Source organism: Bos mutus, chromosome 9, assembly GCF_027580195.1.
Source record: "Bos mutus isolate GX-2022 chromosome 9, NWIPB_WYAK_1.1, whole genome shotgun sequence".
In the NCBI taxonomy this organism is placed as follows: Eukaryota; Metazoa; Chordata; class Mammalia; order Artiodactyla; family Bovidae; genus Bos; species Bos mutus.
In genome coordinates this window covers 60,703,284-60,730,710 of record NC_091625.1, presented here as the reverse complement: position 1 = coordinate 60,730,710, position 27,427 = coordinate 60,703,284, and the positions used below count along the sequence as shown (strand labels likewise).

The window sequence follows — 27,427 nt, the reverse complement described above, 5'->3', positions numbered from 1 at the left end:
GTACGTTCGCATTGTTATGCAAACATCACCATGGTCTCTCTCCAGAAATTTTTTTTCAGATTAAGTGCTTTTAAAGTGCATTGTCATTTGTTACAGATCCCAGGGATATAAGTAGAATCAGTATTTGATGAAGGCTATTTATAGGTAGCAGTGCAGCCCTCTTTAAAAAGCCTCCATGTTCTAGTTGGTCTCTCCTCTCTTGGGCTAAGAAGCAGGAGTGCCCTGGGGCATGTCCTTTGCCCCTCCTAGGTTCCACCAGAAAATTGTTCATGCAAAACTCTTGCCACCCAGATCATAGACCCCAAGAAGGGAAGGGAGGGACCTTGCCTGCTTTCACAGAGGAAGAACTTGAAGTCCAGCGAGGTGACAGGTGTCCCCCAAGGCTTGCACAGCACACATCTCCTGACACCCTTGCCCCACTCCCCTTGCGTCCCACCAGGAATTTTCCACACCATTCACCCATCTCCCCGTTCAAGCTTATACCCCAGGCTGGACTTGATTTCCTGAGTGCCTGTCAGAGATAACATGTATTCTTGGAGACTTCAGGACTGTCTCTTGCTACGGACTTCACTGTCTTACCTCTAGGATATTAGTCCTCTCAACTGCAGTTAGGGGGAGTCAGTTTCCCTTTGGCACCCTGACAAAGAAAGAGAAGGCCAGCCATCCCAGGAATCTGATCACAGAGAAAGGGGTCAGATGCAGCCCCAACAGTGAAGATGCTGTCATGGGATGTTGGAAGAGCCTTAGAGATGTGCAGTGACAGCCTGAGTCCCTGAGTCCCTCCTCAGATGTCCTGGCGTATCCCCCTGTGTTGTTTGCTCTAGGCCAGGGCCAATCAAGGAGTCCACCCACTTGTGGGTCCTGAGTGCTGCTGAGTGACAGAGTAGGCTAGTGAGTCCTCTGACGCTGGGGTACGAGAGGACTCAGCAGAGAGTAAAGATTCCAGGCATTGCTGGTTACCTTGCACAGCCCACAGTCTGACTTTCAGACCCGCTCGTCACAGTTGTGACAGTCCCGTTGCCATCCCCTGGGGTGGCGGGTAAGAGCCTGACCCTCATCCAGAGGTCAGCTGTGGCCCAGGGTTGCTCTGCGGTAGGCTGAAGGTTACCACTGAGTTTGTGAACATAGCTGTTCTTGCCGGCATGCACCTTCTGTTGACTAGGTCACTGAGTCCAGCTGGCCCTCGGTGACTGAACGGTGAAGCAGGGGAGCAAGTGGTGGGGGGCTGGAGAGTGCTGACCGCCGTCCCTGCCTTCCCACCGCCTGCAGGGGGACCAGACTGCCTTGCACCGGGCCACGGTGGTGGGGAACACCGAGGTCATTGCGGCGCTCATCCAGGAGGGCTGTGCTCTGGACCGACAGGACAAGGTGAGCAGGGAAGGGGGGCACGCGTCAGCCTGAGAACGTGCTCTGGGGATTTCCTATTGCGTGAGACATTGTCATTCCTGAGTCTTATCGCTCATGATTCAACATGAGAAAATCAGCCCGGAGTTCCTCTGAAAGAGTATTTGATCTCCCAGCAAACTAAACGTTTACAAAAGCCCTTCCCTCTTTTCTGTGGCAGCAGTGAACAACCGCAGAAATATAAACGGTGAATAAGACAAGTCCAGAAGTAATGAGCTGTGGAGGCCTGGATGGGGGACTCCACATCCAGAGAGTCTGAGTGGAAGCCCCCAGACTGTGTTTCTTTGGAAAGAAAAAAAAGATAATGGTCTGAAACAGCTGGGAGGGCATTGCTGCCTCTTCTCTGTGCTTCCCTTTCCCTCACCCTAGGTCCCACCCCACTCAATTCACTGTGCTTGATGTTTCTTTTTTTAATAGTAAGTTAAGCAAACACAAGATCTGTGGAATTGGTTGATTTTTATTTAAAAGTCACCTATGGAGGACACCCGTTTACCGTATTTACAGAACACTGCCCTTTTTTTTTTTTTTGCCATATTTACAAATCACTGTCCTTGGTGCCTGCTCATTTGTTTGGGGCCCTGAGGCTTCTGGATTAACCTTCGAGAGATCAGATTTGGAGAAAGAAAAAAGCTGTGGAATCCACTTGTCCACCTGTGGGCCCCTGGAGCTTCTGAAGCCAGACTCTCCATCTGCCTGATCTTTGCAGGGTTCTTTCTGGGGCCAGGAGTGGAGCAGGGCAGCCCCTGGGGCGGTATAGGTGGGTGGGGGAGAGACACTACGCCTCCCAGTGCGGCTTTCTGTTCAGCATGAGCGGTGCGTGGGAGCCTTTCTCAGCACCCCAGTTCCCAGAGAGACTTAAGCCCTAATGCCTTAAGTCACCCACTGTGCATCATAAAGCTAGAGTGCGTCTGGAGTGGTACCATTGTTAGGTACCATTCTGGAGAATGAATAAACTGCCACTCCGATCACTCCTTGGGTTCTGTGGTTTAGGTGAGAAACCCCAGCCAAGAGAGGCCCCTGTGTGGGCCTTAAAATAACCTGTGCTGTGCTGATGGTGAGCAGATGGATCAGGCTTGGGTGATGGGGCTTTCTCTCCTGTGTGTCCCCCAGGACGGGAACACGGCCCTGCACGAAGCATCCTGGCACGGTTTCAGCCAGTCGGCCAAGCTGCTCGTTAAAGCTGGAGCCAACGTGCTTGCCAAGAACAAGGTGAGGCCCGGCAGGTGTGAGACCCCCTTGGTCACAATGAAGACAGCCCAGCCTGCCTTCTTTAAGGGATCTTCCTCTTGCCGAGCAGAACTAGGGCTCTGGGCCTTGGATCCTGGTGCATCTGAAAGCTTGGAGCTGGAGAGCTCCCATGAGGGCTGCAGTTCTCCCTGCTTTCCCGTAGGTCCACGAGACTGTGGTCATGGGAGCCAGCCCCGTCCTGAGGGGGCAGAAAAGGACCACAGCATCTCCTCTCCCTTGCTGTCCTCTGTCACCTTCCACTTCCCTGTCTTTCCCTGCTATGTCCCTGGATCAGCCCCAAAGCCTCACAACGGACTGACTGATCTGTCTTGTCCCTTACGCATCCTGCTCCTCTCCTCAGGAACTTTCCAGAAAGCTCCTCACCTGTCGCTGTCTTGGGCTTCCCCAGAGTAGCCTCAGCCTCTGTTGTCCTCTCTCTGGGTGACTTTGGCGTGTGCCTCCCGGGCTTGCAGGGTGGGCCCACCATCTCTTCCCTCACCGCCTCCCTTAGGGTTATCCGGTTTCTTTTCTGCCCATTGACCCTCAGGGTGGGGACCTGCCCGTCGGGTGGCTGGGTTTCTCCAGCTCCCGGGACTGCGCACAGCTCTGTGCTGTGCTGACTGGTGAGATGTTTTCCCGTGGTTCCCTCGTGGGTCGAGGGCTTCCGGGAAGCAGCCGGCCCTGCATTGTGGCATTTCCAGTAAAAGCCTGGCTCACTGCCTAGAGGACTGGTGGTTCTCCATTTCTTCCAGGTGGGATATAGCCTAGAACAGGCGTTGGTAAGTTTATACCAACTTGAAGTAGGTGGTTCCCAGTTAACGGATGGGGGGCCTCACCTGAGTCTTATAAGACATGTGATTTGTTTGTGACATAATTAGGGCTGTGAATTATCCCAGCTGGATCCACTTCACCACACTGCCACCTGTCCCCTGAAGGGCCCACCCCCAAATTGTGTAGGGAGCCACGAGTTCTCTCTCTAGATAGAGCCACACCGGTGAGGTGTCGTCCCAGGAGAGGGACTTACATGCTCACCAGCCTCAAACTCTAGGAAGCCTCTAGAAGGTCCTTCTCTTTTTTTCTTTTTCCCCCACAAATAAAATTATAAGATTATAAAGTCTACAATGTCATGATTTGATAGCTCCCAAGCGTTAACGAACACATTGATCACCCCATTTATTTACCTTTTTGTGTCTGTCTGAGAGAACATTTAAGTTCTACAATTAGCAAATTTCAATTATACAAGACAGTGTTATCAGCTGTAGTCTGTAGACTACAGACACAGCTGTAGAACCACACGTTATCAGCTGTAGTCCCCATGTTACATGTTAGATTCACAGACCTTGTTCATCTTACAGCTGGAAGTTTACACTCTTTTACCAACCTCTCTTTATCCCCCTGCACCTCTCACTCCAGCTTCTGGCAGCCACTTTTCTACTCTCTGTTTCTACAAGTCCATCTTTTTTTTTCCCCCCAGACTTCACATAGAAGTGAGATGCTAGAGTATTTGTCTTTCTGTCTAACTTATTTCACTTGGTGTATCACCCTCTAGGTTCATCCATATTGTTGCAAGTGACAGGATTTCTTTCTTTTTAAAGGTTGGATAATATTCCATCGCATAAGAAAGGTCCTTACTCAGCCAAGTACAGCAGCCCCTGTCTAGAAATCAGTACTCATTACTCAGGGTGGGAAAATGCCTGCTATGTATACAGCAGGTCAGCTTTTTAAATTTCAGGTTTGACATTGCAGCCTTTTGTGTCCACTTTCATTTTACACATTGGTTTGGAGTACCTTCCATGTTATTACATGTATGATTAGTGCATTCCTTTTGATCACTGAGTAATGCTCCACTGTGTGGATATACCATAATCTGTATTCTAACCCATGTATTTTCATTTTCTTCCTCCAAATGCTTTTCAGCATGATCGATATTTTCTTATTGACAAAAGTAAATTTTATTTGTACAGCTATCAGATTTCTTTTCAACATATATTTAACATATATTTTTTTCAACATATATTTAAGTGACTCCCAGGAGGCCAACAGCTTTGAGGAAACCTTCTCTAAGTGTACTGAGAATTACACTAAGCTGAGCCCTGAGCCCTGCCAGGGAATGGAGTGTTTAAAATGTGGGCAGACCCTTTGTTTTGGAGGACGAAGCTAGCAGTGCTTCTCTGTCTGGCTGCACTTTAAAATCTCCTGGAAGGTTTTAAAAAAGCAGGGGGGAGAAGAGGGGAGAAAACCAAACCCACACGATGACAGGCCTGGGGTGACCAGCTGTCCTGGTTTTGCCTAGAGTTAGGGAAGGAAATGGCACCCCACTCCAGTACTCTTGCCTGGAAAATCTCATGGATGGAGAAGCCTGGTAGGCTGCAGTCCATGGGGTCACTAAGAGTCAGACATGACTGAGCGACTTCACTTTCACTTTTCACTTTCATGCATTGGAGAAGGAAATGGCAACCCACTCCAGTGTTCTTGCCTGGAGAATCCCAGGGACGGGGGAGCCTGGTAGGCTGCCATCCATGGGGTCACACAGAGTCGGACACGACTGATGTGACTTAGCAGCAGGGAAGGGATGCATCCCAGAATGCAGACCTTTCAGCACCTACACATGAACAGCCTGGCCCCACCCCCTGGGGCAGGGACATTGCGTTGCATCCGTGCACTGGTCTGTTGAAAGGGTCCCCCAGTTGAGTCCAGCCTGCACCTGAGGCTTGATAACCAACAAACTCACTCAACTCTCAGGCTCAGAACTCACCAAGTTCCTGGAGGTAGCAGTGAGGAAAGAAAGACCCTGCCCAGGTTGGTTAGAGCTAAGGTCGTGAGAAGGATGGTAAGTGGCCCTGCAGCACACAGCTTTCCTCTATTTTTAAAAACCCATTCTTCTTTTCAAAGGTAAGGAATATAAACCATCCTTGAGTCTGGGCAGACAGTGCCGTATGATCCAAAGAGGAGTTAACTGGGCCAGGGAAAAGCCATAAACAGGCTGACAGCTCTGAGCCCACAACTGCAGGCCTGACCCAGCTTTTACGCTCAGCAGAACAAACACAGAGCTTATGTGTTTAATCTTCTGAATCCTTGCACCGAATCATGTTGCCTGCTTTTCTTGTCACTTTCCTAGGGGTTATCAGCAGCCTTGCAGGCCTTATTCCCCTAGTTTCAGAAAGTTCTCTTCTTGTCAATGAAGTCTTTCTGCAAGATTGCTGTGTATGTGATCCTGACCTTTGGTTGCCATTTGACCTTGAAGGTAGACTCCCAAAAGCAAGAGGGTCTCTATCTGTGGGAAGTGATAGATGCAGTTGTATTGCATGTTGTGTGGGTACCTTGCCCAGAGTTTAAATTTTGATATTTCAAGGAAAACCCAAGATTTGGAAGAGGCTTGCAAATTAAATCTGTTACTGTAGCCTGCTGGAATTGGCCTGTTTTACCTCCATTGGTAGGCTGTCCACAGTTGTTCTGTGTTCCTCTTATAACTAAAAGGAACAGCCTTGTGCGTGTGCCCGGCACTCTGCCATGAAGAAGATGGTCTCCTCAGCACTCCGAATCAACCCTCATTGTCTCAGCACATAGGGGTCATGCTCCACTTTACAGGTGAGGAATTCACAGTGGTGCTTATTAAGAGCATTCCCCAGTAGCTTGCAAGCAGTAAGTGGCAGAGCCAGGGCTCGGAACCAAGGTTTTATGACCCATGTGACTCTTCTGCTGGTATGGATTCCCAGTTACATGTTCTTGCTTCTGAAGCACCCCAGCTGGGTCCACCGAGCAGAAAGCAGAGAGCGTAAACAGTGACTCTCCTGTAAGTCTTGGCCCCCTGCAAGTGTGCCCGGTCTGCTGGAGGTGTTGCTAACATGTGCCCCCCTCTGTTTGCCTCTCTCCCAGGCGGGGAACACGGCTCTGCACCTGGCCTGCCAGAACAGCCATGCCCAGAGCACCCGTGTCCTTCTGCTGGGCGGCTCCCGCGCCGACCTCAAAAATAACGTGGGTGAACAAAAATAGCCATCTCTTGCACTCTCTTCCATTGCCTGTATTATGAAAGCATACTAGAGTATTCATGTGTAGAAAACGAAAATTTGTTAATAAAAGGGGTTTGGGGACTATCAAGAAAGTATTCATTTGTTGCTAATTCCTAAAGGATCCTTTTGCAGCAGTCCCCAGTCTTTTAGGCTCAAGCGACAGGTTTCATGGAAGACAATCTTTTCACGGATGGGGGCAGGGTTGGGGGATGGTTTGGGGATGATTCAAGTGCATTAGATTTATTATGCACTTTAATGCCACCGCTGATCTGACAAGAGGTACCAGTCCGTGGCCCAGAGGTTGGGGACCTCTGCATTAGGGGAATGAGAAGAGAAATCAACACTCGGAAACACTGATTTTTCTCCCATGCTCGCCCCTTGCTCCTCAGCCTCTCAGTCTGTTTTATCATTTTGTACAGCAGGTGTCTAGCAAGCGGGTCTAAGAATGAGTAATTGTTTTCAGGAAGCCTCCGCCCACACAGTGTTGCACTCTTAGTAAATACCGGCTGATGCTGTACTGGCGAGGCTGTCTGATGCTCCATGCCCAGCATCTACAAATCTGTCCCTGAGGCATCCTTGGGATGAACTGATGATCAGTAGTTCTTGGACGTTCCTGACCTGAAAGGTCCCACGGGCATACCCCTTCCCTCCACAGACACTGCATTTCCTTCATGAAGCCTGTGCCACGTGGCAAGAGAATCTGAGGCTTCTCTCAAAAATGACTTTGGCTGGACGACTTCCCTGGTGGTCCAGTGGTTAGGACTCTGTGCTTCCACTGCAGGAGGCACGGATTTGATCCCTGGTTGGGGAACCAAGTCCTACAGGCTGTGCACAGTGGCCAAAAAAAAAAAGGACTTTTAGCTGGGGTTTCCTGACTGGGGGCAGCCTTATCTAAAGTGGTCCTGAGAATGCTCTGAGCTTCAGCTTTGAGCTTGGTTCCCTCTTAGTCCAGAGGAGAAGGTTGTGCTGAAGTGTCACCATCTCTAGACAGAACTAGAGCTCAAATGCGAAGTCAGGGGAGCGCCGCAAAATGTCACAATATTGTCTCCAGTTCTCTTGTTTTCTCTCTGGGAGCAGTTTGGCCTGGGACCACCAAGGAAGACCCTGCTCCTGAATTTTTCTGAATGTCCTTTTTTATGCCCAGTGATTGCTTCCTCATCAGCTCCCTAGACTGCATTGCTCCCCATGGGATCCTGGGGTACCGCTAGAATGGGATGCACTTGAATTTTTTTAGAGCGCGTAATCTTAAAATCCAGCAACTCATCCCACTTTCTTAGTCCATTCAGCCACGATGGATCTGTGATGGGGAAAGTCTCATTTCCAAAGCAATGCTATCAATCTTAGGCAGTGTAATCCAGAGCCTTTGGGTTGTAGGAGAGGCAGGGGTCAGTGGAGTCTTAGGAAGTGCCTGCTAGGCAGAGCCTCTCTTAGTTTTGGCGAAGGTCTCTTGGGCAGCAGGCATCCAGGACCTGAAACTTGAGACAGTCTGCGTGGTGGGAAAGGGAGCTGCACACAGGAAAGGGCTGGAAGTCGTGGAGTGAGCACCTATGATAAAGGAGATGCTTGTCATTCAGGCCATTGCCCTGTGAGGAATATATGCTAGTCTGCTAGCTTTTAAATGATAGTTTTCTTTTAATTTTTGTTTTGTTTTGTAACCGCTCAGACCGTGCTTAGAGTTTGATTTCTGTCCGCAGGCAGGCGACACCTGTTTGCACGTTGCCGCACGCTATAATCACTTGTCCATCATTAAGCTCCTCCTCAGTGCTTTCTGTTCTGTCCATGAAAAGAACCAGGTCAGTGCATGTGTTCTCCCCGTGGTTCTCAGGCAGGTGCGCTAGCGCCAGCGGGGACAGAGGTTGTTGGGAGGTGGTGCCTGCTCCCGGTATGGGACTTGGCCAGTGCTGGCCTTCGAAGGAACCACAGATTCCCTGTGGCCCTGGTTTATCTGGCGTTCTGGAGAAAGCGTGCTCTGTCATTCCAGTGCGTATCACCACATTTGTGTAGTGAACATTTTTGGAAATCCTGGGGGTGGGTTTTGTTGTTAGTATGGTTTTTAAAAATGAAACCCACAAGGAAGAGTGGCTTGGTAAGTAAGCAGGGGCTTTCGGCGTCATGATTTCTGTTCCTTGCACCGCCACCTTTATGTGAGCTGAGCTGATGGCGTCTCTTGTTTCTGTAAAGCTCGGTGCGTGGGCAGTGTCTACACTGTGCAGTGGGGTTCTGAAATACAGCTGTGGTTATTACAGTGTTCTGTGGAAATGTGATTTTTCAATAGTCATTTGGATTTTTAAAAGTTGTCTTGTTATTTATTGAAACCTATGCCTAACTGATGCATTGTTTGGCTTTTCTGAGTTTGGGTGCATAAGTCTGAAATTTAAAAAATTAGATCATGATTCAGATTTAAAATACCCTATAATGGTGATTACTGACCCTGGCTGCATATTGGGATCAAAAGGGAATTTAAATATACCATTCCTGAATCCCACCCCAACGTAAATGACCAGAACGTCTGGGGCTGAGGTCCAGGATAACAGTATTTTTTTAAAGCTACTGGTCTAAGTGAGGGCTTCCCTGGTGACTGTCAGTAAAGAATCTGCCTGCAGTGCAGGAGGCTTCTTGCAATATAGGAGACCAGGGTTCAATCCCTGGGTCGGGAAGTTCCCCCAGAGAAGGAAATGGCAACCGACTCCAGTGTTCTTGCCTGGAAAATCCCATGCCTGAGTGTGCAGACAGGATGGAGAACCACTGACCTAATAGCTGAAGTCTGTCATTCTATAGTCTCCCCATGGACTCCAGCTTGTCAGATTACCCCCAACACAGCCCTCACCAGCTGGTGCTTCTCAACCTGGGAGGCGCATTTCAATCACCTGGGAGCTTTGAAAAATCAGCCCTATCCACGCTCCAGGCCACTTAAGTCAATGTCTGGGTGGGACTCTGGCGCCAGTAGTTTATAAAGCTTCCCAGCTGATTCCAGTGAGCAGCGGAGACTGGAAACCACAGCTCCAGAACTTCCCCTAACATACAACTAGGTGACTCAGGAATGAAATGAACACTTTCCCTGTCTACTCACCAGGGAAGGAGGCCTGAGAACGGCTGGATTTTCATACTTGATCACCTGCCAGGAATGAATGAATGAGTGATTTCACTTCTGTATGCATCTAACTTATTTATGTCATCTGGTTTGGGAATTAAAACCAACATTTGCATTTGGAATTAGCCCACCAAGCTGCATCTGTTCATATCCTTCTTTGATTGTCTGAAATGTTTTTTGTAAAAAATAAATTATTGGCTAAATTTGGTAAGGAGTTGAAAACAGCTGGTGTTAAATGAGCGCTATCTTCAGTGACTCCACCCAAACAGAAAACTCCCTGGCCTGTAGGATGATCCCAGTGGCCCTTTCACATCCCTAAGGGTGGCTGCAGGGTTGGGCTATTACTCTGGGGCCTGTAGAAGTAGCTACCTTAGAAGCTCCTGCTTATTCTAGCTCAGAAACCAAGGGGTTCTCTGCCCATCCCCTGCCAGGGCAGACAGACAGGGTCCAGAGCTACCTTTTAAGTAAAAATTTTAAAAACTATGAGTTAAAAGAAATATTTAAAATACGTGGCTGAGATCCTGCCTCTGTGTAAGGTCAGGGCCTACCATTCCCAACATCCCAGGCCCAGCATTGCTTTGTCCCCCTGCACTTAATCCTGTCCTGTCATTTCTGGCATCCCACTCAGAAAGGAGTGTGGTATTTGTGTGTAGTTCATTCAGTTCCCAAGATCTCTTTTAAAAAAGAACCACATTTAAACAACAAGATCCTACTCTATAGCACAGGAAACTATATTCAATATCCTGTGATAAACCATAATAGAAAAGGACATAAAAATGTATATAACATTACATTGCTATATGGTAGAAATTAATACATTATAAATCAATTATACTTCAGTAAAATAATTTTAAAAATAAAGCATGAGTTAAAAGAAATATTTTAAAGAAATAATAAAAAGAACCACATAACACTTTAGCCAAGGGCCACTTGTCAGTCTAAGGCAAATTTTAGTTTAACTTTGAAAAGCCACCACCAAGTCATGGGATAAAAAGCTGGAGGGCTGTGGGCCACGATCCCATGGGGTTTAGCAGGCTTTCTTCTGATGGATTCCAGGCTGGAGACACGGCACTTCATATTGCTGCTGCCCTAAATCACAAGAAGGTGGTTAAAATCTTGCTGGAAGCTGGAGCAGATGGGACCATCGTCAATAATGTAAGTGGAGTTGCAGCCACGGTTTCTAAAGCCGTTCCCACCCCTTTCGGGGTCAGGGTGTGTTGTGGCCACCTCACCTCCTGTAAACTCAGAGCACACAGCCTCGCCCAGCCTCGCTCTGGAAGAGCTGCAGCGTGCCGACCCCACGACCCCTGAGGCCCGAGGGGGTGGGCTCGAGGGGACCCCTACTCTCAGCAGCCCCGTGGGTTACAAACCCCGAGGGCCCATCTTCAGACAGTTCAGTGAGCACGTCCTGACATGAAAAGGGTCAGGGGTGTCTAAGTAAACTGGCAAGTAGATGTTGCCGGAAGTGACTGTCCCGGCTGGCTTGTGCGTGTCCCCGGCTGGAGTCCCGTACTCACTGGTTTTCCCTGTGCCTTTCCTTAGGCAGGCCGGACTCCGCTGGAGACTGCCCGCTACCACAATAATCCGGAAGTTGCTCTCCTCCTCACTAAAGCGCCCCAGGTAGGATCTGCTGCATTTTCCCCTGTATTGATTATGTGGGGGCTGCAGAGTTGTTGGGATTCCTTGGGTTCCTATCTACTGAAGCCAGATCAAACCACCTACGTAAGGGACTGATGGGTTTCCTGAGCAGGTAGTGGACACATAGGAATCCACGTGAGCCTCCAGGAAACTGGAACCAGAGACTTCAGGCCCAGCAGGCTGTTTTCATACACGGCATCGTTTCCTCTTTGTGGCTGGATCATTGTCACAACCAGTTTCCTGGATCATAATTTCCCAGCCAGGGAAAAGTACCAGTTTAAAATGTAGGAGAGACTTCCCTGGCGTTCCAGTGGTTAAGACTCTGTGCTTCCAGTGCAGGACATGTGGGTTTGATCCTTGGTAGGGAAACAAAGGTCCAGTAAGGTGTGCAGTGCAGCCAAAAAATGAAAACAATAAAACATCATAGGAGAAGGTCGGTCGTGATTGGGAGCTTGGGTCAGATGCCCAAAACACGTGGGACAGAGGTGCTTTAGGGAGATGGCCGTGTCTGTTTGACCACGTGGTTACAAGAGGGATTTCCCAGAGAAAGGTGGGAATGGGCATCTGTCTGGGCAGCCGTATCTGTCTACTAGAGGCAGTTGGGTACAGTACAGTTGTACTCCTTTTAATTAAATATTCATGATGTATGGATGTGAGAGGTGGACTGTGAAGAAAGCTGAGCGCTGAAGAATTGATGCTTTTGAACTGTGGTGTTGGAGAAAACTCTTGAGAGTCCCTTGGACTGCAAGGAGATCCAACCAGTCCATTCTGATCAGCCCTGAGATTTCTTTGGAAGGAATGATGCTAAGGCTGAAACTCCAGTACTTGGGCTAACTCATGCAAAGAGGTGACTCATTGGAAAAGACTCTGATGCTGGGAGGGATTGGGGGCAGGAGGAGAAGGGTACGACAGAGGATGAGATGGGTGGATGGCATCACCAACTCGATGGACGTGAGTCTGAGTGAACTCTGGGAGTTGGTGATGGACAGGGAGGCCTGGCGTGCTGCGATTCATGGGTTCGCAAAGAGTCGGACAATACGGAGCGACTGAACTGAACTGATGGTATATTGGCCATCATTCAGTTTTAATAGATGACTGATATTTAAAGTTGAAACGATCTAAGTCTGAAATTTAATCATGATAATTTATAAGCTATTTATGATTTCAGCACCCTGAAATAGCTTTGTTTATATTACCTTCCACAGATACATAATGTTTATATAGCTGTGCCTACTATGTATATCCCCCTTTGTATTCTCCTCTTTATCCTATCTATGATAGGAAACTGTTCTGCAGTCTTCACAATTATTTATCATAATGGAAGCATAATATTCTTTTCTGGTTGCTGACCAGTATTAAACCATTTCCTTAATGTTAGACATTTTGGTTACTTCCCAGTTGGAGCTACTCTGTTCATTTACAGCAAACAGTGATTGGTTTTCCACCTTATTCTGGCTAATGCTGCAAGAAGGCAAAGTCTTGGGGAGCCAAAGGGACAGCCTGGACCCCAGGTGTTGCCCAGGCCCAGCCAACTTCAGGTTCTGGGTGGCCTTGATTCCATCTATGTGTTAAAAACACATCTGATGTAACTAGCAGTTTCTGGAAGTAGTTAAGATTTTATCTCTTGCAGAATCCATCACCCTCTTGCCCATGGAGTAAGTCCTTTTCAGTGGGCTCTGGAGATCCACAGAGCCCCTGAAAGGTGTGAGATGGATGCTCCTTCAGAAAAAGGCTCCATCTTTGTCTAGCTGTTTGCAAACAAATTCTCAGCATAATCACCTCCAGAATCCTGATAGGAAAATGCTAGCCTCTCCTGGATCAAAAAGGACAGGGTGCTGTATAAGTGTCAGAATCCATCACAGTTACCTGGCGCTTCAGAGTCTGGCAGTTTAATGGACAGCCAGCCCTGTGCTCAGTCATATGAAGACGGTCAAGTCTTGTGGGGTGGAGGATCCCCCTGGCATGCAAGGACTGATGTGCCTTTAACCTGCCTGTCATTTATCTTCTAGAGCCCAGGGATCTGGATTCCCAGGGATAAAGCTCACTTGTGAACTATTTTCCTGTGTGGGTTCTCCTTTAGCCTTTACCATTTAAAAAACATGGCTTGGGACGTCCCTGGTGATCCAGTGGCTAAGACCCCACGCTCTCATTGCAGGGGGCCTGGGTTTGATCCCTGGTCAGGAAATTAGATCCCACATGTCACAACTAAGACCCAGTGCATCCAAATAAATAAATGTTGTTTAAAAAAAGGCTTAGGGAGGGGGGTTCAGGATGGGGAACACATGTGCACCCGTGGCTGATTCAAGTCAATGTATGGCAAAACCAATACAATATTGTAAAGTAAAATTAATTAATTAATTTAAAAAAAAAAAAAAAAGGCTTAAACAAGATTTTCCACACCCATACTGAATAACAAATAAATAGAATATTTTTTTAAAGTTTTTTTCTTTTCTTTTTTTTTTAAACATAATTGTATGTACTAACCCTTATTTTTCTTTTCTTTTTTTTTTTTAACCCTTATTTTTCAATGCACAGTAAAAGCTTTGGAATATGCATAAAATTGTATGCATACTATTTTGTTGATCTGTAGTTACAGAAATGGCCTCAGTGTTTGTCTTAACTGAAATGAGAAATTCCCTTGTCGTAGTACCTTAGTTGATCATGAATTTTGATGGTTCGCAGCAGTACTAAGAGGGTATTTCCTTCTGAGACTTTAAGATTAATATCCCCTGATTTCTGTGAGGTGGAGAAGACAGATGATCCGGGTGGATGGTATAGTTCTCTGAGAAAGGCTGTGAGCCATGCAGAGTTGTCACTGGCTAATAATGTGGTCAGTGGAGGGAATTTTTCTGATTATTTTGTGTTTGGTGAACTGAATGTTACTTCTCATTTTTGGTTGATGTGGTTCACAGGTGCTTTGGAAAGTGACTTTTAGGCTGATTCTGGAGCTTTGTCCTGTTGTAAGTGTCCGTAAAGCAGATGAGCACTAGTTGCTTCTTTTCATCTGACTCAACTTCCTACTGAGTCTAAATTTAGCTTAGGACACTGGTTCTCAGACCTTTTCTGTCTAAAGACCCCTTAACTTTTCTTCAATGTTCAGTCAGTTCAGTTCAGTCACTCATTCGTGTCAGACTCTTTGCGACCCCATGAATTGCAGCACGCCAGGCCTCCCTGTCCATCACCAACTCCCAGAGTTCACTCAAACTCATGTCTATCCAGTCGGTGATGCCATCCAGCCATCTCATCCTCTGTCGTCCCCTTCTCCTCCTGCCCCCAATCCCTCCCAGCATCAGAGTCTTTTCCAATGAGTCAACTCTTCGCATGAGGTGGCCAAAGTACTGGAGTTTCAGCCTTAGCATCAGTCCTTCCAGTGAACACTCAGGACTGATCTCCTTTAGAATGGACTGGTTGGATCTCCTTGTAGTCCTAGGGACTCTCAAGAGCCTTCTCCAACACCACATTTCAAAAGCATCAATTCTTTGGTGCTCAGCTTTTTTCACAGTCAAACTCTCACATCCATACATGACCACTGGAAAAACCATAGTCTTGAATAGACGGACCTTTGTTGGCAAAGTAATGTCTCTGGTTTTCAGTGTGCTATCTAGGTTGGTCATAACTTTCCTTCCAAGGAGTAAGCATCTTTTAATTTCATGGCTGCAGTCACCATCTGCAGTGATTTTGGAGCCCCCCCAAAATAAAGTCTGACACTGTTTCCACTGTTTCCCCATCTATTTGCCATGAAGTGATGGGACCAGATGCCATGACCTTCGTTTTCTGAATGTCGAGCTTTAAGCCAACTTTTTCACTCTCCTCTTTCACTTTCATCAAGAGGCTTTTGAGTTCCTCTTCACTTTCTGCCATAATGGTGATGTCATCTGCATATCTGAGGTTATTGATATTTCTCCCGGCAATCTTGATTCTAGCTTGTGCTTCTTCCAGCCCAACGTTTCTCATGATGTACTCTGCATCTAAGTTATATAAGCAGGGTGACAATATACAGCCTTGACGTACTCCTTTTCCTATTTGGAACCAGTCTGTTGTTCCATGTCCAATTCTAACTGTTGCTTCAATGTTATGGAGGCCCATAATGAACTTTGTGTACGTGAGTTTATATCTATCAGTAGTTACCAATTGAAAATAAAGTTGAGAAATATTAAATACTTATCATTTGAAAGTAAATCCATTTTGTAATAACATAAATAGCATCATTTTGCAAAAGAATACTTTTCAAAACAAAAATTGAGGAGTGTAGAATTGTTGAACATTTTTTGCACATCTTCTTACTGTCTTACTTAGATCAGAATTCTGCCGTCTTTTATTTCTGCATGCAGTCTATTGTAGTATCACTTACATAGCTTCTGGCAAACACAACAGTACACTCATGAGAGAATGAACATGAAAAATGCCAATGTTGTTGTAACATTATGTAAATAATATTAACCTCATGGACACAGGGGCCCCTGGACACTTTTAGACCTGCTGGCTCTCAGGGGATGAGAATATAATTTAAAAATTCTGTTCAAAAAAAAATTCTGTTCATCTGCAGGCATATATTTTCCATTTAGGTGGTACCCACTGCCTGTTGAGGGTGTTGGTTTTTTTTTTTTTTTGGTCCTATAATGTGTCACTTGAATTTAATGAACACAAGAAGAAAGTTTGACCTTGAGATGAAAATCACTAGGCTGAATTTCAGAGAACACTTGTCTATCTATAAGACAATGAAATACTGTTTTATTGCAGAAAGAGTGTGACCTTGAAAGTGCTTCCGACTTCTGGACCTCCTTTGGTTTTTTAAAGGGAGTGAACCCTGGAACTAGGAGTAGGGAGTCTGGAGGAGAAGGGTGCGGGGCCGAGCCAGAGACTGAGGTTTCCGCCGGCTCAAAGATCTGTGTAACATGTTCGCTTAGAAGCCTTTCTGCCGACTAAGCGACTCGGAGGCCCCCAGGCAGGTGGGAGACACCTGACAGTGGCCGATGGACCAGGTGTGCCTGCTACCTACTTTTGGTTAATACCAGCAGCTCCCTGTTCTCATGTTAGAGAGGCCAGAGCACAGAAAGGTCAAATAACTTGCTTGAAGATCTCCAGCTTGCTGCTAGGCTTCAGTCTGCAGGGCCCCACATGTACTTGCTTGTGTCCCATCCATATCTCTGCACTCGAAGGGGCTGACCAAAGGCTTCTTCTGGGGGAAGAGACTCCAGCCCCGTGGCTGGTACCATGGCTCACAGGTGCATCTCAGTTATATTTGAATGAAAGTTCTGTTTGAATATGACTTGGATACAATTCGGCCAAGAAGGAAGTCTGATGGGCTAGATCACGCCCTGTATCCCAAGACAGACTGTGCCTGGCATAGGGCTGCCGCGTCGCACAGCTCCAGGGGACGCCGTTCCTGTCCTGGACTATGTGAGTGGTGCTCCCTGGAGCTGAGCAGCGCACAGCCTGCTCACACCTACATGGCGGCCCTGGCCCAGCACCACGTGCCTGTTAGTGTTATTGTAGACCGTGAACTCCTCAAGGTCAGGATGATGTCCTTGCATCTCTGGGACTCTGAGCGCCCAGCACAGGGTGTAGGGGACATAGCAGGTGGTCCAGAGGCACTTGCTCGATGTGGTCTCCCCGGCTCGGCCGGAAGCTCTTGTCAGGTCCGCGCACACCAGTAGTTTGTAACGATGCCTCTTGCCTCCTTCAGGTCTTGCGCTTCAGTCGTGGGCGAAGCCTGAGGAAAAAGAGAGAGAGGCTCAAGGAAGAGAGGAGAGCTCAGTCTGTGCCGAGAGATGAGGTGGCACAAAGCAAGGTGGGGGGCGGCCCTCCCGCCCGCCTGCGGGTGGAAAACTGTCTCCCTGCCTCCTCTGGGCCCGCCTCGGTCTCTCCTTCCTGCTGGGTCCTTCAGAGCTTGTCTTTCCTTCCGGCCTCTTGTCTTCCACTCTCCCAAGATTTCGGGCTGTGGGCTCGCATGCCACTGGTCTTTTCCAACACCCCGTGTATTTGCAAGCCCTGAGCATCTGTGGCCTCGCCACTTCCATGTGGACAGCACTGCCTCTGACAGCACACCCTCCATCATGGAGAGCAGTGGTTTGCAAAATGTGGATCCACTTGTCACCTGGAACCTTGTTAGACATGCAAATTTGGGGGCCTCACCCCAGACCCACTGGATCAGAAACTCTGAGGTGGGGCCCAGCAATCTGTGGTTGAACAAGCTCTCCAGGTGATTTCAATCTGGACTAAAATTGGAGGACCACTGGTATAGCTTGCTGCCTCTCTTTCCTCCTAGGGAATAAACCAAGGCAGTGCTAGCCCACATGGCTCCTCGTGCAAATTAGATAAAAGATGCCTCCTGAACAGATCAGCCCAGCACAGGGCACTTACGGTGAAAAGAGCCGGAGCTGGACTTCAGCTCCCCCTGCCTCACTCGTGCCCTCGGCTTTGTGCCTTTGTGCAGTGAACAGCTTGCACAACTGTACTTGGCAGCTCTGGAATGAACCGTGCCTTTCAGCTCCCCCAGAGGGAAGAAGACTAGGATTTAGAGACAATTTTGGGGACATAAAATTTTATACCAAGTACTTGTTTTTCTGTCCGTTTGAGAATCTTATCAATTTCCAGGGTTAAGGCATTGTAACTTTCATTACATTCCTGTGTATGAATTCTACATGTTAACTTGTAAACATTCTCAAAAGGACTAGAAATGGTAATTTTTTTTTCCCTTTCATTTCAAAGGGTTCTCATTCTCCTCTATGAATTGTGAGGGTTCAAGTTCAAAGAATGAGTGGGATTGTCTTTTTGTTGAAATGTATAAGATAAAAAAAACCTCTAATGCTGAAGTGTTTCATGTCTGCTAGCTTCCTGAAGTTCTAAAACACAGAATGAGACCCAAGGTGATATCTACTTTGGCACCTAATAAATAAAAAGACAAATATTCGACTCCCCAGGAAAAGCACAGGTGTTCAGTTAGAATCATAAGCAGTGTTCCCTGTGTCTGAAATTTGTCATTTTTTTAACGATTCCCAGGGGTCCTTTAAGTGGATGGAGTCTGGGAAATGTTATGCCATGATGGAATAAGGCTGAGGGGTCCAGTAGAGGAGGTGTCTGGGTCTTTTTTCCCCCTCTGTAGGGAAGTGTCTCGGCAGGAGACACCCATAGCAGTGAACAGGCTGCGCCCAGGAAAGAAGAGGCCAGAGAAGATGTCCTGTCTGCCTCCCCAGAGCCCAGAGCAAAGGACAGCAGACAGAGAAAGTCAAGACCCAAGGTCAGGAGGCACGTGAGAGCTGCCGAGAGGGCTGGGAGGTGGGCTGGCGGAGGGCCCTGGAATAGCGTCATGCCCAGCAGTTAAAAAGCCACTTCACTTGGCTTGCTTGCTGCTTTGGGGCCAGAGCGCAGAAATTGGCCCTGGCCAGCTGCAGACACAAGGTTAGCGTGTGACAGCTCTCTTGGTACGTGGTCCCTAGAGTAGAACGCTGCCAGAGAGCGTGGTGGGCCAGGTGGGAGCCGCTGGCTGGGTGTCAGGCTCACACATGTCGCGTGCTCACAGCGGCGGTGTCCTCCTCTCCCACAGGTGTCAGCGTTTTCTGACCCCACCCCTCCAGCAGACCAGCAGCCCGGACAGCAGAAGAACGTGCATGCTCACAGTCACCCTAAAAAGAGGCCCAGGCATCGCTGCTCACCCCCGCCCCCTCCGCACGAGTTCAGAGCATACCAGCTCTACACGCTGTACCGGGGCAAGGACGGCAAAGTGATGCAGGTACCTGCTGGGCCCTGTCAGGACAGGACCAAGGGCTGCAAGCAAGGAGTCTGTGTAACCCTGTTGCTGGAGGCTAATATCCACTGTAGGCAGTGACTGCAGAAGGTAGGAGCTTTGATGATAAGCCAGCTGGCCCTCTCCACCTAAATAGTACAGTACCCTCCTGCTGCTTAGGCCTGGTGAGCCAAGGGATGTTACAAGGCTTTCTACACTCATCTTGTTCAGTCGCTAAGTCATGTCTGACTCTGTGACCTCATGGACTGCAGCACACCAGGCCTCTCTGTCCCTGATTGTCTCTGGGAGCTTGCCCAAGTTCATGTCCATTGAATCGGTGATGCCATCCAACCATCTCATCCTGTGTTACACTCTTCTCCTTTGCCTTCAATCTTTCCCAGCATCAGGATCTTTTCCAATGAATCGACTCTTCACATCAGGTGGTCAAAGTATTGGAGCTTCAGCTTTGGTCCTTCCAATGAGTATTCAGGGTTCATTTCCTTTAGGATTGACTGGTTTGATCTCCTTGCAGTCCAAGGGACTCTCAAGAGTTTTCTCCAGCACCATCCTTAGGTGACCAGATAATCTTGAGACCAGAGAAAGGATAAAAGCAGCTTGAAGGAATTCCTTGGCAGTCCAGTGGGTAGGACTTGTTACTTTCACTGCCAGGGGCCTGGATTTGATCCCTTATCTGGGAACTAAGATCTTTCAGGCTGCGTGGAGTGCACACACACACACACACAAAGCCAACTGAGGACTGAAACTGTATGTTACCCTCTCTGAATCTTCTTAGCATTTACCAGCCCTATCAGCTTGGCTTGTTAGATAGTCCAGAGCTACCACAGGGGTGAGTCTCCTCCATCACCTGTGTCTCCCAGATGTACTGACCAACACAGGATGGGTACCAAGGAATAAACGAGTTGAATTGATTTCTTTCTGGCTTTCCTCTTAGGCGCCAATAAATGGCTGTCGGTGTGAACCCCTGATCAACAAGCTGGAGAATCAGCTGGAAGCAACTGTGGAGGAGATCAAAGCAGAGCTGGTGTCGGTTCAGGATAAGATGAACGTGAAGCTGGGGCACATGGAGAATAAGACCCAGCACCAAGTAAGTGGTCACCATTCTCCTCATGATGCAGTGTTCTGGCAGAAAATGAAATCAGAGACCTCAGCACGCCTTTCTGTCCTGCAAACTCTACCCTGAGCATGTCAGGCAGGCTGTCAGAGAAGAGGCCTGTGATTTCTTTAAAGCCATTGTGATTTCCTTCTTTAAAAAAAAAAAAATTTTATTGGAGTATAGTTGCTTTACAATATTGTGTTGGTTTCTGCTGTAGAGCAAAGTGACTCAGCCATACATACACATATATCCGCTCTTTTTGGATTTCCCTCCCGTTTAGGTCACCACAGAGCACTGAGTAGAGTTCCCTGCACTGCACTCACCTGTTTTATACATAGTAGTGTAGGTAGGAGGCTTAGTTGCTCAGTTGTGTCCAGTTCTTGTGACCCCATGGATTGTAGCCCACCAGGCTCCTCTGTCCACGGGACTCTCTAGCAAGAATTCTGGAGTGGGTTGCCATTTCCTTCTCCATATATAGTAGTGTATATATATGTAAATGCCCATCTCAATTCATCCTACCTCCTCTTCCTCCCTTGGTATCCATATGTTTGTTCTCTGTGTCTCTATTCCTGCCCTGCAAATAGTTTCATCTGTACTGTTTTTCTAGGTTCCATATATATGCATTAAAATAGAGAATATTTTTCTTTTTTCTGACTCATTTTGCATGACAGTCTCTAGGTCCATCCACATCTCTGCAAATGGTACAATTTCATTCTTTTTTATGGTTGAGTAGTATTTCATTGTATATATGTACCACATCTTCTTTATCCATTCCTCTGTTGATGGACATTCAGGTTGCTTTAATGTCCTGGCTGTTGTAAATAGTGCTGCAGTGAACATTGGAGTGTGCATGTCTTTTGGAATTATGGTTTTCTCCAGGTATATGCACAGGAGTGGGGTCGCTGGGTCATATGGAAGATCTTCTGGCAATTTTTCAAGATTGCCGGGAGAAATATCAATAACTTCAGATATGCAGATGACACCACCCTTATAGCAGAAAGCGAAGAAGAACTAAAAAGCCTCTTGATGAAAGTGAAAGAGGAGAGTGAAAAAGTTGGCTTAAAACTCAACATACAGAAAACTAAGATCATGGCATCTGGTTCCATCACTTCATGGGAAATAGATAGGAAAGCAGTGGAAACAGTGACAGACTTTATTTTTGGGGGCTCCAAATCACTGCAGATGGTGACTTCAGCCATGAAATTAAAAGACGCTTGCTCCTTGGAAGAAAAGTTATGACTAACTTAGACAGCTTCTTAAAATAGAAGCACTTTGCCAACAAAGGTCCGTCTAGTCAAAGCTATGGTTTTTCTAGTAGTCATGTATGAATGTGAGAGTTGGACTATAAAGAAAGCTGGGCACCAAAGAATTGATGCTTTTGAACTGCTGTGTTGGAGTAGACTCTTGAGAGTCCCTTGGACAGCAAGGAGATCCAACCAGTCCATCCTAAAGGAAATCAGTCCTGAATATTCATTGAAAGGGCTGATGCTGAAACTGAAACTCTAATACTTTGGCCACCTGATGCAAAGAACTGATTCATTAGAAAAGACCCTGATGCTGGGAAAGATTGAAGGCGGGAGGAAAAGGGGATGACAGAGAATGAGATGGTTGGATGGCATCACCAACTCAATGGACATGAGTTTGAGTAAGCTCCAGGAGTTGTCAATGGACATGGAAGCCTGGCGTGCTGCAGTCCATAGGGTTGCAAAGAGTCGGACATGCGTGAGCGACTGAACTGAACTGAACTGAACTGATGATAGGTCTAGTTTTAGTTTTGTAAGGAACCTCTATGCTATTCTCCATAGTGGATACTTCAGTTCACATTCCCATCAGCAGTGTAGGAGGGCTCCCTTTTCTCCACACCCTCTCCAGTGTTTATTGTTTGTAGATTTTTGATGTTGGCCATTCTGACTAGTGTGAAGTGATACCTCAATGTAGTTTTGATTTGCATTTCTCTAATTTTTGGTTGTGTTGACCATCTTTTCATGTGCCTCCTGGCCACCTGCATGTCTTCTTTGCAGAAATGTCTGTTTAGGTCTTCTGCCCATTGTGATCACTTTATGTGATTTCTTGAAAGCCACTGACTTAAAAATTTTAAGAGCATGTTTAAATTATAAAACATATAGTATACATATGATTATATGTGATTATAAAATAATATATACAATTATGGAGCATTTTTAAAACACAGGAAAACTAGAAAGGGAAAATAAATCACCTGTGAACCTACTATGATGAAAAAGCACTATTAATATTTGGGTTTATTTCCTCCAGCCCTTTTATGTCTGTGTCTTTTGACTCACTCCCCTTTCCGATTGTACACTAAGGTAATATAATCATGTCTATCTTTTTTTATTTTTCCAACTTTATTTTGAAAGTGGTCGTACGCACAGAAGAGTTGAAATGATAGCTTCCTGAGTGTTTGTGCACCCTCCACCGGGTCCAGCCAGTGGTTACTGTGCTACCACGTGTGCACTGTGTCTCTCGCACACACTTTTGGTTCTTTTGCTGAACTGTTTGCTGACCCATTACCTTTAAGTACTCCAGAGCACATCGACTAAGAATGAGGATCTCGTCCTTCCTTACACAGTACCATCTTCACATCTGAGAACACTAGCACTAATTGTAATATGCAGTCCACATTCAGATTTTCTCAGTTCTCCTAAAATATGTGTGTTTTATAGCTGGTTTTTGTTTTTAATCCCAACCTAGGATCCAGTGAATACTTTGTGCTTGTATACTATATGTTAGGTCTCTGTGGTCTCTTTTCATCTAAAACAGCCCCTGGTTTCTTCTTGTGGCTCTTGTTTTTTCCCCACAATAACTTTTTAACAGAGTCCAAGCCATTTGTTTAATAGAATGTTTTATAGTCTGGATTTGTCTGACAGTTTCTTCATGGTATTTTTAGTTTGTTCCTCTATCCGTGTATGCCTGTGAAGTGAAAGTTAGGTCTAGAGCAGTAATCCTCGAAGTGTTGTCCCCAAACCAGCAGCATCAGCATCATCTGCGGACTTGTCAGGGAAAATATGCAAATTCTTGGGCCTCCTCCCAAATCTCCTGAATTTAACTGTAAATAAAACTCCAGGGGCAGAGTCTTAGCGACCTGTATTTTAACAGAATCTCCAGGTGATACTGGTAAAAACAAGTTTGAGAACCATTAATCTAGATGCTTATTTAGGTTCAGGTTAAATATTTTTGGCAAGAATATTTCATAGTTAATTTTGTAAGCTTCAAATTACATCACATCAGAAGAGACATGTCAGGATGTCTCATTATTACTGACGCTAAGTTTGATTGCTTGGCTAAGCTGGTAACCACTGTTTCTTCCCACTGTAAAGGTGTGTTTTCCCTTTGTAATTAATAGATATGTGATGGATATAGGTTTTTAAATATAAAAAAGCTTTTAAAAGCCTACAAAGTAACACATGTTCATTGGGGAAAACACCTCACATGCAGAACTATTATTGTAGTGACCCTGCCTAGAAATCCTCCCATTACTGTGTATTTTCCTGTAGGTTTTTTTTTTTCTTTTATAGATACAACCTTACTAATTTTCACTTTTAAACAAAAAATGGAACTATACTGTGCTTTTTTTTGCAGTTTACTTTTTAAGTTGGTAAAAAGAGCTAGAATGTGCTTTTTAATGATGGTAGACCTGTAAAGTTACAGTGTGCTTTTTAATACTGATGTACAATTTCTATGCGAGGAAATATAATTTTACGTCCTGCTTTTTTCACTTAATTTTAATTTTTTAATATAATTTTATTTTTGACTGTGCTAGGCCTTCGTGGCTGCTCAGGGTTTTCTCTAGTTGCAGTGAGCAGGGGCTTCTCTCTGGTTCAGTGCTCGGCTTCTCACTGTCATGCCGTCTCTTGTTGTGGAGCACGGGCTCTAGGGCATTGGCTCAACAGTTACAGCTTGCAGGCCTAGTTGCTCCACAGCATTTGCAATCCTCCTGGACCAGGGATCAAACCTGTGTCTCTTGCATTGGCAGGAGACTGAGCCACGAGGGAAGCCGTTTCGCTTAATTTTGTTTCTTGAACAGTTTCCCATATCCTTGGCTTCATAATATTCCAGCATATCAATACCACATAATTTGTTTAACCATACCTTTTGTTAGACTAAAGTTGCTTATAATTTTTCACTCTATTAAATAAATGCTGTGAACATTTATGTACAGAAACTTGATTGCTTCTGAGGTTATATGCTTAGAATTAGGATAATGGGATCCAAAGTTAAGAATATGTTTAAGGCTCTTGATAAGTGTTGGCAAGCTACTTAATTGAAAGGTTGTACCAATTTATATCCTACAAGCAGGATCTGAGTTTCTGTTTCAAACCTTTGCTATCATTGAATTTTTTTTTTAAGCTTTCACCAAATTAACTAAGGACATTTGACTTTAATTTGTATGTCCCTGTCTGTTGGTGAAATTGAGTATTTTTAAGGCTTGTGGGTTATTTGCATTTCATAAAAAGCCTATTTAAAAAATATCTGGGCCATAATAGTTAAACTGTTTTGTAAATAAAACCTCACTTTAGCTAGCCCAAGCACAGAGGGGGAGAAGGCAATGGCAACCCACTCCAGTGTTCTTGCCTGGAGAATCCCAGGGACAGCAGAGCCTGGTGGGCTGCCGTCTATGGGGTCGCACAGAGTCTGATACGACTGAGGCGACTTAGCAGCAGCAGCAAGCACAGAGGGGAATGTGTTAGGTGAATGTTGAGATGTCTCACAGACCTCTGTTTGGTTCAAAGAAGGTGACAGACTGGGGTGTAGAACCTTAGTCCTAATTCTGGGTCTCAGGGGACTGACTTTAGTGCAGCATGAGTCAGGAACACGTGCCTGGACCATCAACTGTGCCCCAGGAACACAGCTGTGTGTCAGCCTGGGTACTGTCCAGTCTAGGCGGGGGGGGGGGGGAGGTGGGAGAGCAGGCTGGTCCTAGGAAACAGGAGGAGAGCAGGTCCCAGGAGGCTGAGGCATGAGGAGCCCAAGCAGAAGGAGCTCACTGCATCTCCAGGGCTGCTGCTCCTCTTTTATTTACAAACATCTGAGCGTGGAACGTCAGTATGTCCCCAACAGGAGAGGTGCCCGCTGCCAAGCCCTCCGTGTCTGGCTCCCACTCACAGCGGTTCCTTTCTCTTCTGTGGACCTTGTCGTGCAGTGGGAGTTTGTCCTGCTGGGTGTTAGAGCCCCACAGGCAGTGTCCTGCTTAGGGACTGGAGGAGCAGAGAAGGGCACATGATTGCAAGGTGACAGTCACTTGCTCCTCCTGAGAGAGTCAATTCCTAGGCAGGTTGATAAGAAGTCTGGTGTCCCCAAGAAGGAGAAAGGGGCCTGGGGTTCTCGAGGAGGAGACAGGGGTCTGGAATTCTCAAGGAGGAAGAAAAGACAAACATCTTTTTTTCCCTCTACATTCCTTAGTCTTAGTCACATAAAACATTGTTTTTCTTTAAGCCTGGACCTGATGATTACACACCTCAGTTTAACTCTGTACCAGGGATTATATAACAACAATGTATCCTGCTTGTGGACAGTTTTCTCCTTCCGGAAAACCTTCTGACTAGTCCTGATATTTTAGAATGTATATTATGGAGTGGGTCTGGTAGGATCTTTTCTATTGTTAAGTTCTAATCCTGTTATCCTAAAATGTAAATTGTGGGAGTGGGCCTGGTAAAATTTTCACAAACCTAAGATATTCTTTTGATTTATTGTAAATAACTCCTTTGCTCACACGAGCAAGGGGGGCACTCTCTGTCCCCCTTCTGATGTCTATGTCAGAAGCTTTCTCTGTCTCTTTTCATACTTTAATAACACTCTTGCTACACGAAAGCTCTTGAGTGATCAAGCCTGGTCCCTGGTCCCGAAGCTAAATCTTCTTCTTCAGAAATCACGAATCTGACATTGTTCACCATAAGCTATCACTCCCTGAAGTGATCCCTTTGAACTCCGTCCACTCCCTGCTTCACAGGTGCTGTGACTACTTTCAGTGAAGGATCTGTTCACTGGGAATGCTGGAGGAAAGCTCTGACTGTTCAGCTGCTTTCATTTCTTCTCGGGCAGCCACTAACATTTAAAAAGGGGAAGGGGGTTTAAAAAAAACATTTTTAAAACGGGAGTTGGACCTAGAGGAGTGGGATGGGAAGGGAGGTGGGAGGGGACATGGGTAAACCTTTGGCTGATCCATGCTGATGTTTGGTAGAAACCAACACAATATTGTAAAGCAGTTATCCTTCAATTAAAAATAAATAAAATTTAAAAAATTAAAAATATTTTTTTATTTCTTTAAATTTAAATTCTTTAAAAAATTATTAAAAAAAATTTTTTTAACAAAGAGGAATTGGGATAGCTCTATACTCCTTGAAATAGTTTTTCCTTGTAATTATAGTCGTGGAAATAATTTTCAAAGGCCCATACAAATTTTCTTTTACTGACATGGAATATATTGGCTCAAATTGTATATTTACTATGTATTTATAGTCTCTGGACCCACTCAGGATTTTAAATGAGAAAAAGAAAGCAGCATTGGCTTACACAGAAACATACTCAGGAATTCTGAAAACTTAGAGTTCCATGAGGGCCACACGAAAAGAATAGGGTGAGGAGTGGGATGTGCTTGCCTTCTGTCTGGCCCCTGCTTGGTACCCCTAAGCCCCTTACTCATCTCAGGAGTGAAGACATCAGGGCCCATCCTTAGATCATCTCAGTCACAACATCCCCTTTGCCCATTGAATCTAGATTCGGGTTCTGGACAAGCTGATGGTGGAGCGACTCTCAGCAGAGAGGACGGAGTGCCTGAACCGCCTGCAGCAGCACTCGGACTCGGAGAAGCACGAGGGAGAGAAACGGCAGGTGAAAACCAGCATCTGTCTGTCCTGTCCACACTTCTCCCTGAGGCAAGGGACTCAGACCTATCACTGAAAATCCCCAGATCCTCTAAAAGTGTTTGCATGACAGAGCGTGTCATTTTTATAACCTGAAGGTAGGAAAGAGCCTGGAGTTCGATTCCTGTTTGTGGCTGCATATGCTGGTAGGAGGCGGAGGCTGAGCAGTTTGTAGAAGGTGCTGGGGAAAAGGTGGGCTCCGCCTAGTGTCAGTGCTATGTACTGTGCTTCTGCTGGGCTGTGACTCTGTTGTTGCACAAAACTTGGTTCCTGCCCTCAGAATGTGTGGACCACCCAGGACGGCAGACACGAAATGAGTTCCTGTGAGTGTGAGTT

At 46.3% G+C, this 27,427-nt stretch overlaps 1 protein-coding gene across 8 annotated transcripts in view; it reads left to right on the top strand.

Moving 5' to 3' along the window:
* The window catches only part of ANKRD6 (ankyrin repeat domain 6), a 182,362-nt gene that overhangs the window by 151,108 nt on the left and 3,827 nt on the right, over positions 1-27,427 (top strand). For 4 of the 8 annotated variants that reach the window (XM_070376600.1, XM_070376597.1, XM_070376598.1 and 1 more), the window contains 11 exons: positions 1,270-1,368; positions 2,515-2,613; positions 6,508-6,606; positions 8,336-8,434; positions 10,789-10,887; positions 11,275-11,352; positions 17,057-17,161; positions 18,476-18,610; positions 18,917-19,102; positions 20,049-20,201; positions 26,946-27,059. In XM_070376600.1, coding sequence (XP_070232701.1) covers positions 1,270-1,368; positions 2,515-2,613; positions 6,508-6,606; positions 8,336-8,434; positions 10,789-10,887; positions 11,275-11,352; positions 17,057-17,161; positions 18,476-18,610; positions 18,917-19,102; positions 20,049-20,201; positions 26,946-27,059 — 1,266 coding nt within the window. The remainder of the gene's footprint in view (positions 1-1,269; positions 1,369-2,514; positions 2,614-6,507; positions 6,607-8,335; positions 8,435-10,788; positions 10,888-11,274; positions 11,353-17,056; positions 17,162-18,475; positions 18,611-18,916; positions 19,103-20,048; positions 20,202-26,945; positions 27,060-27,427) is intronic. The other 4 variants (XM_070376601.1, XM_070376599.1, XM_070376602.1 and 1 more) reach the window with 3 other exon arrangements.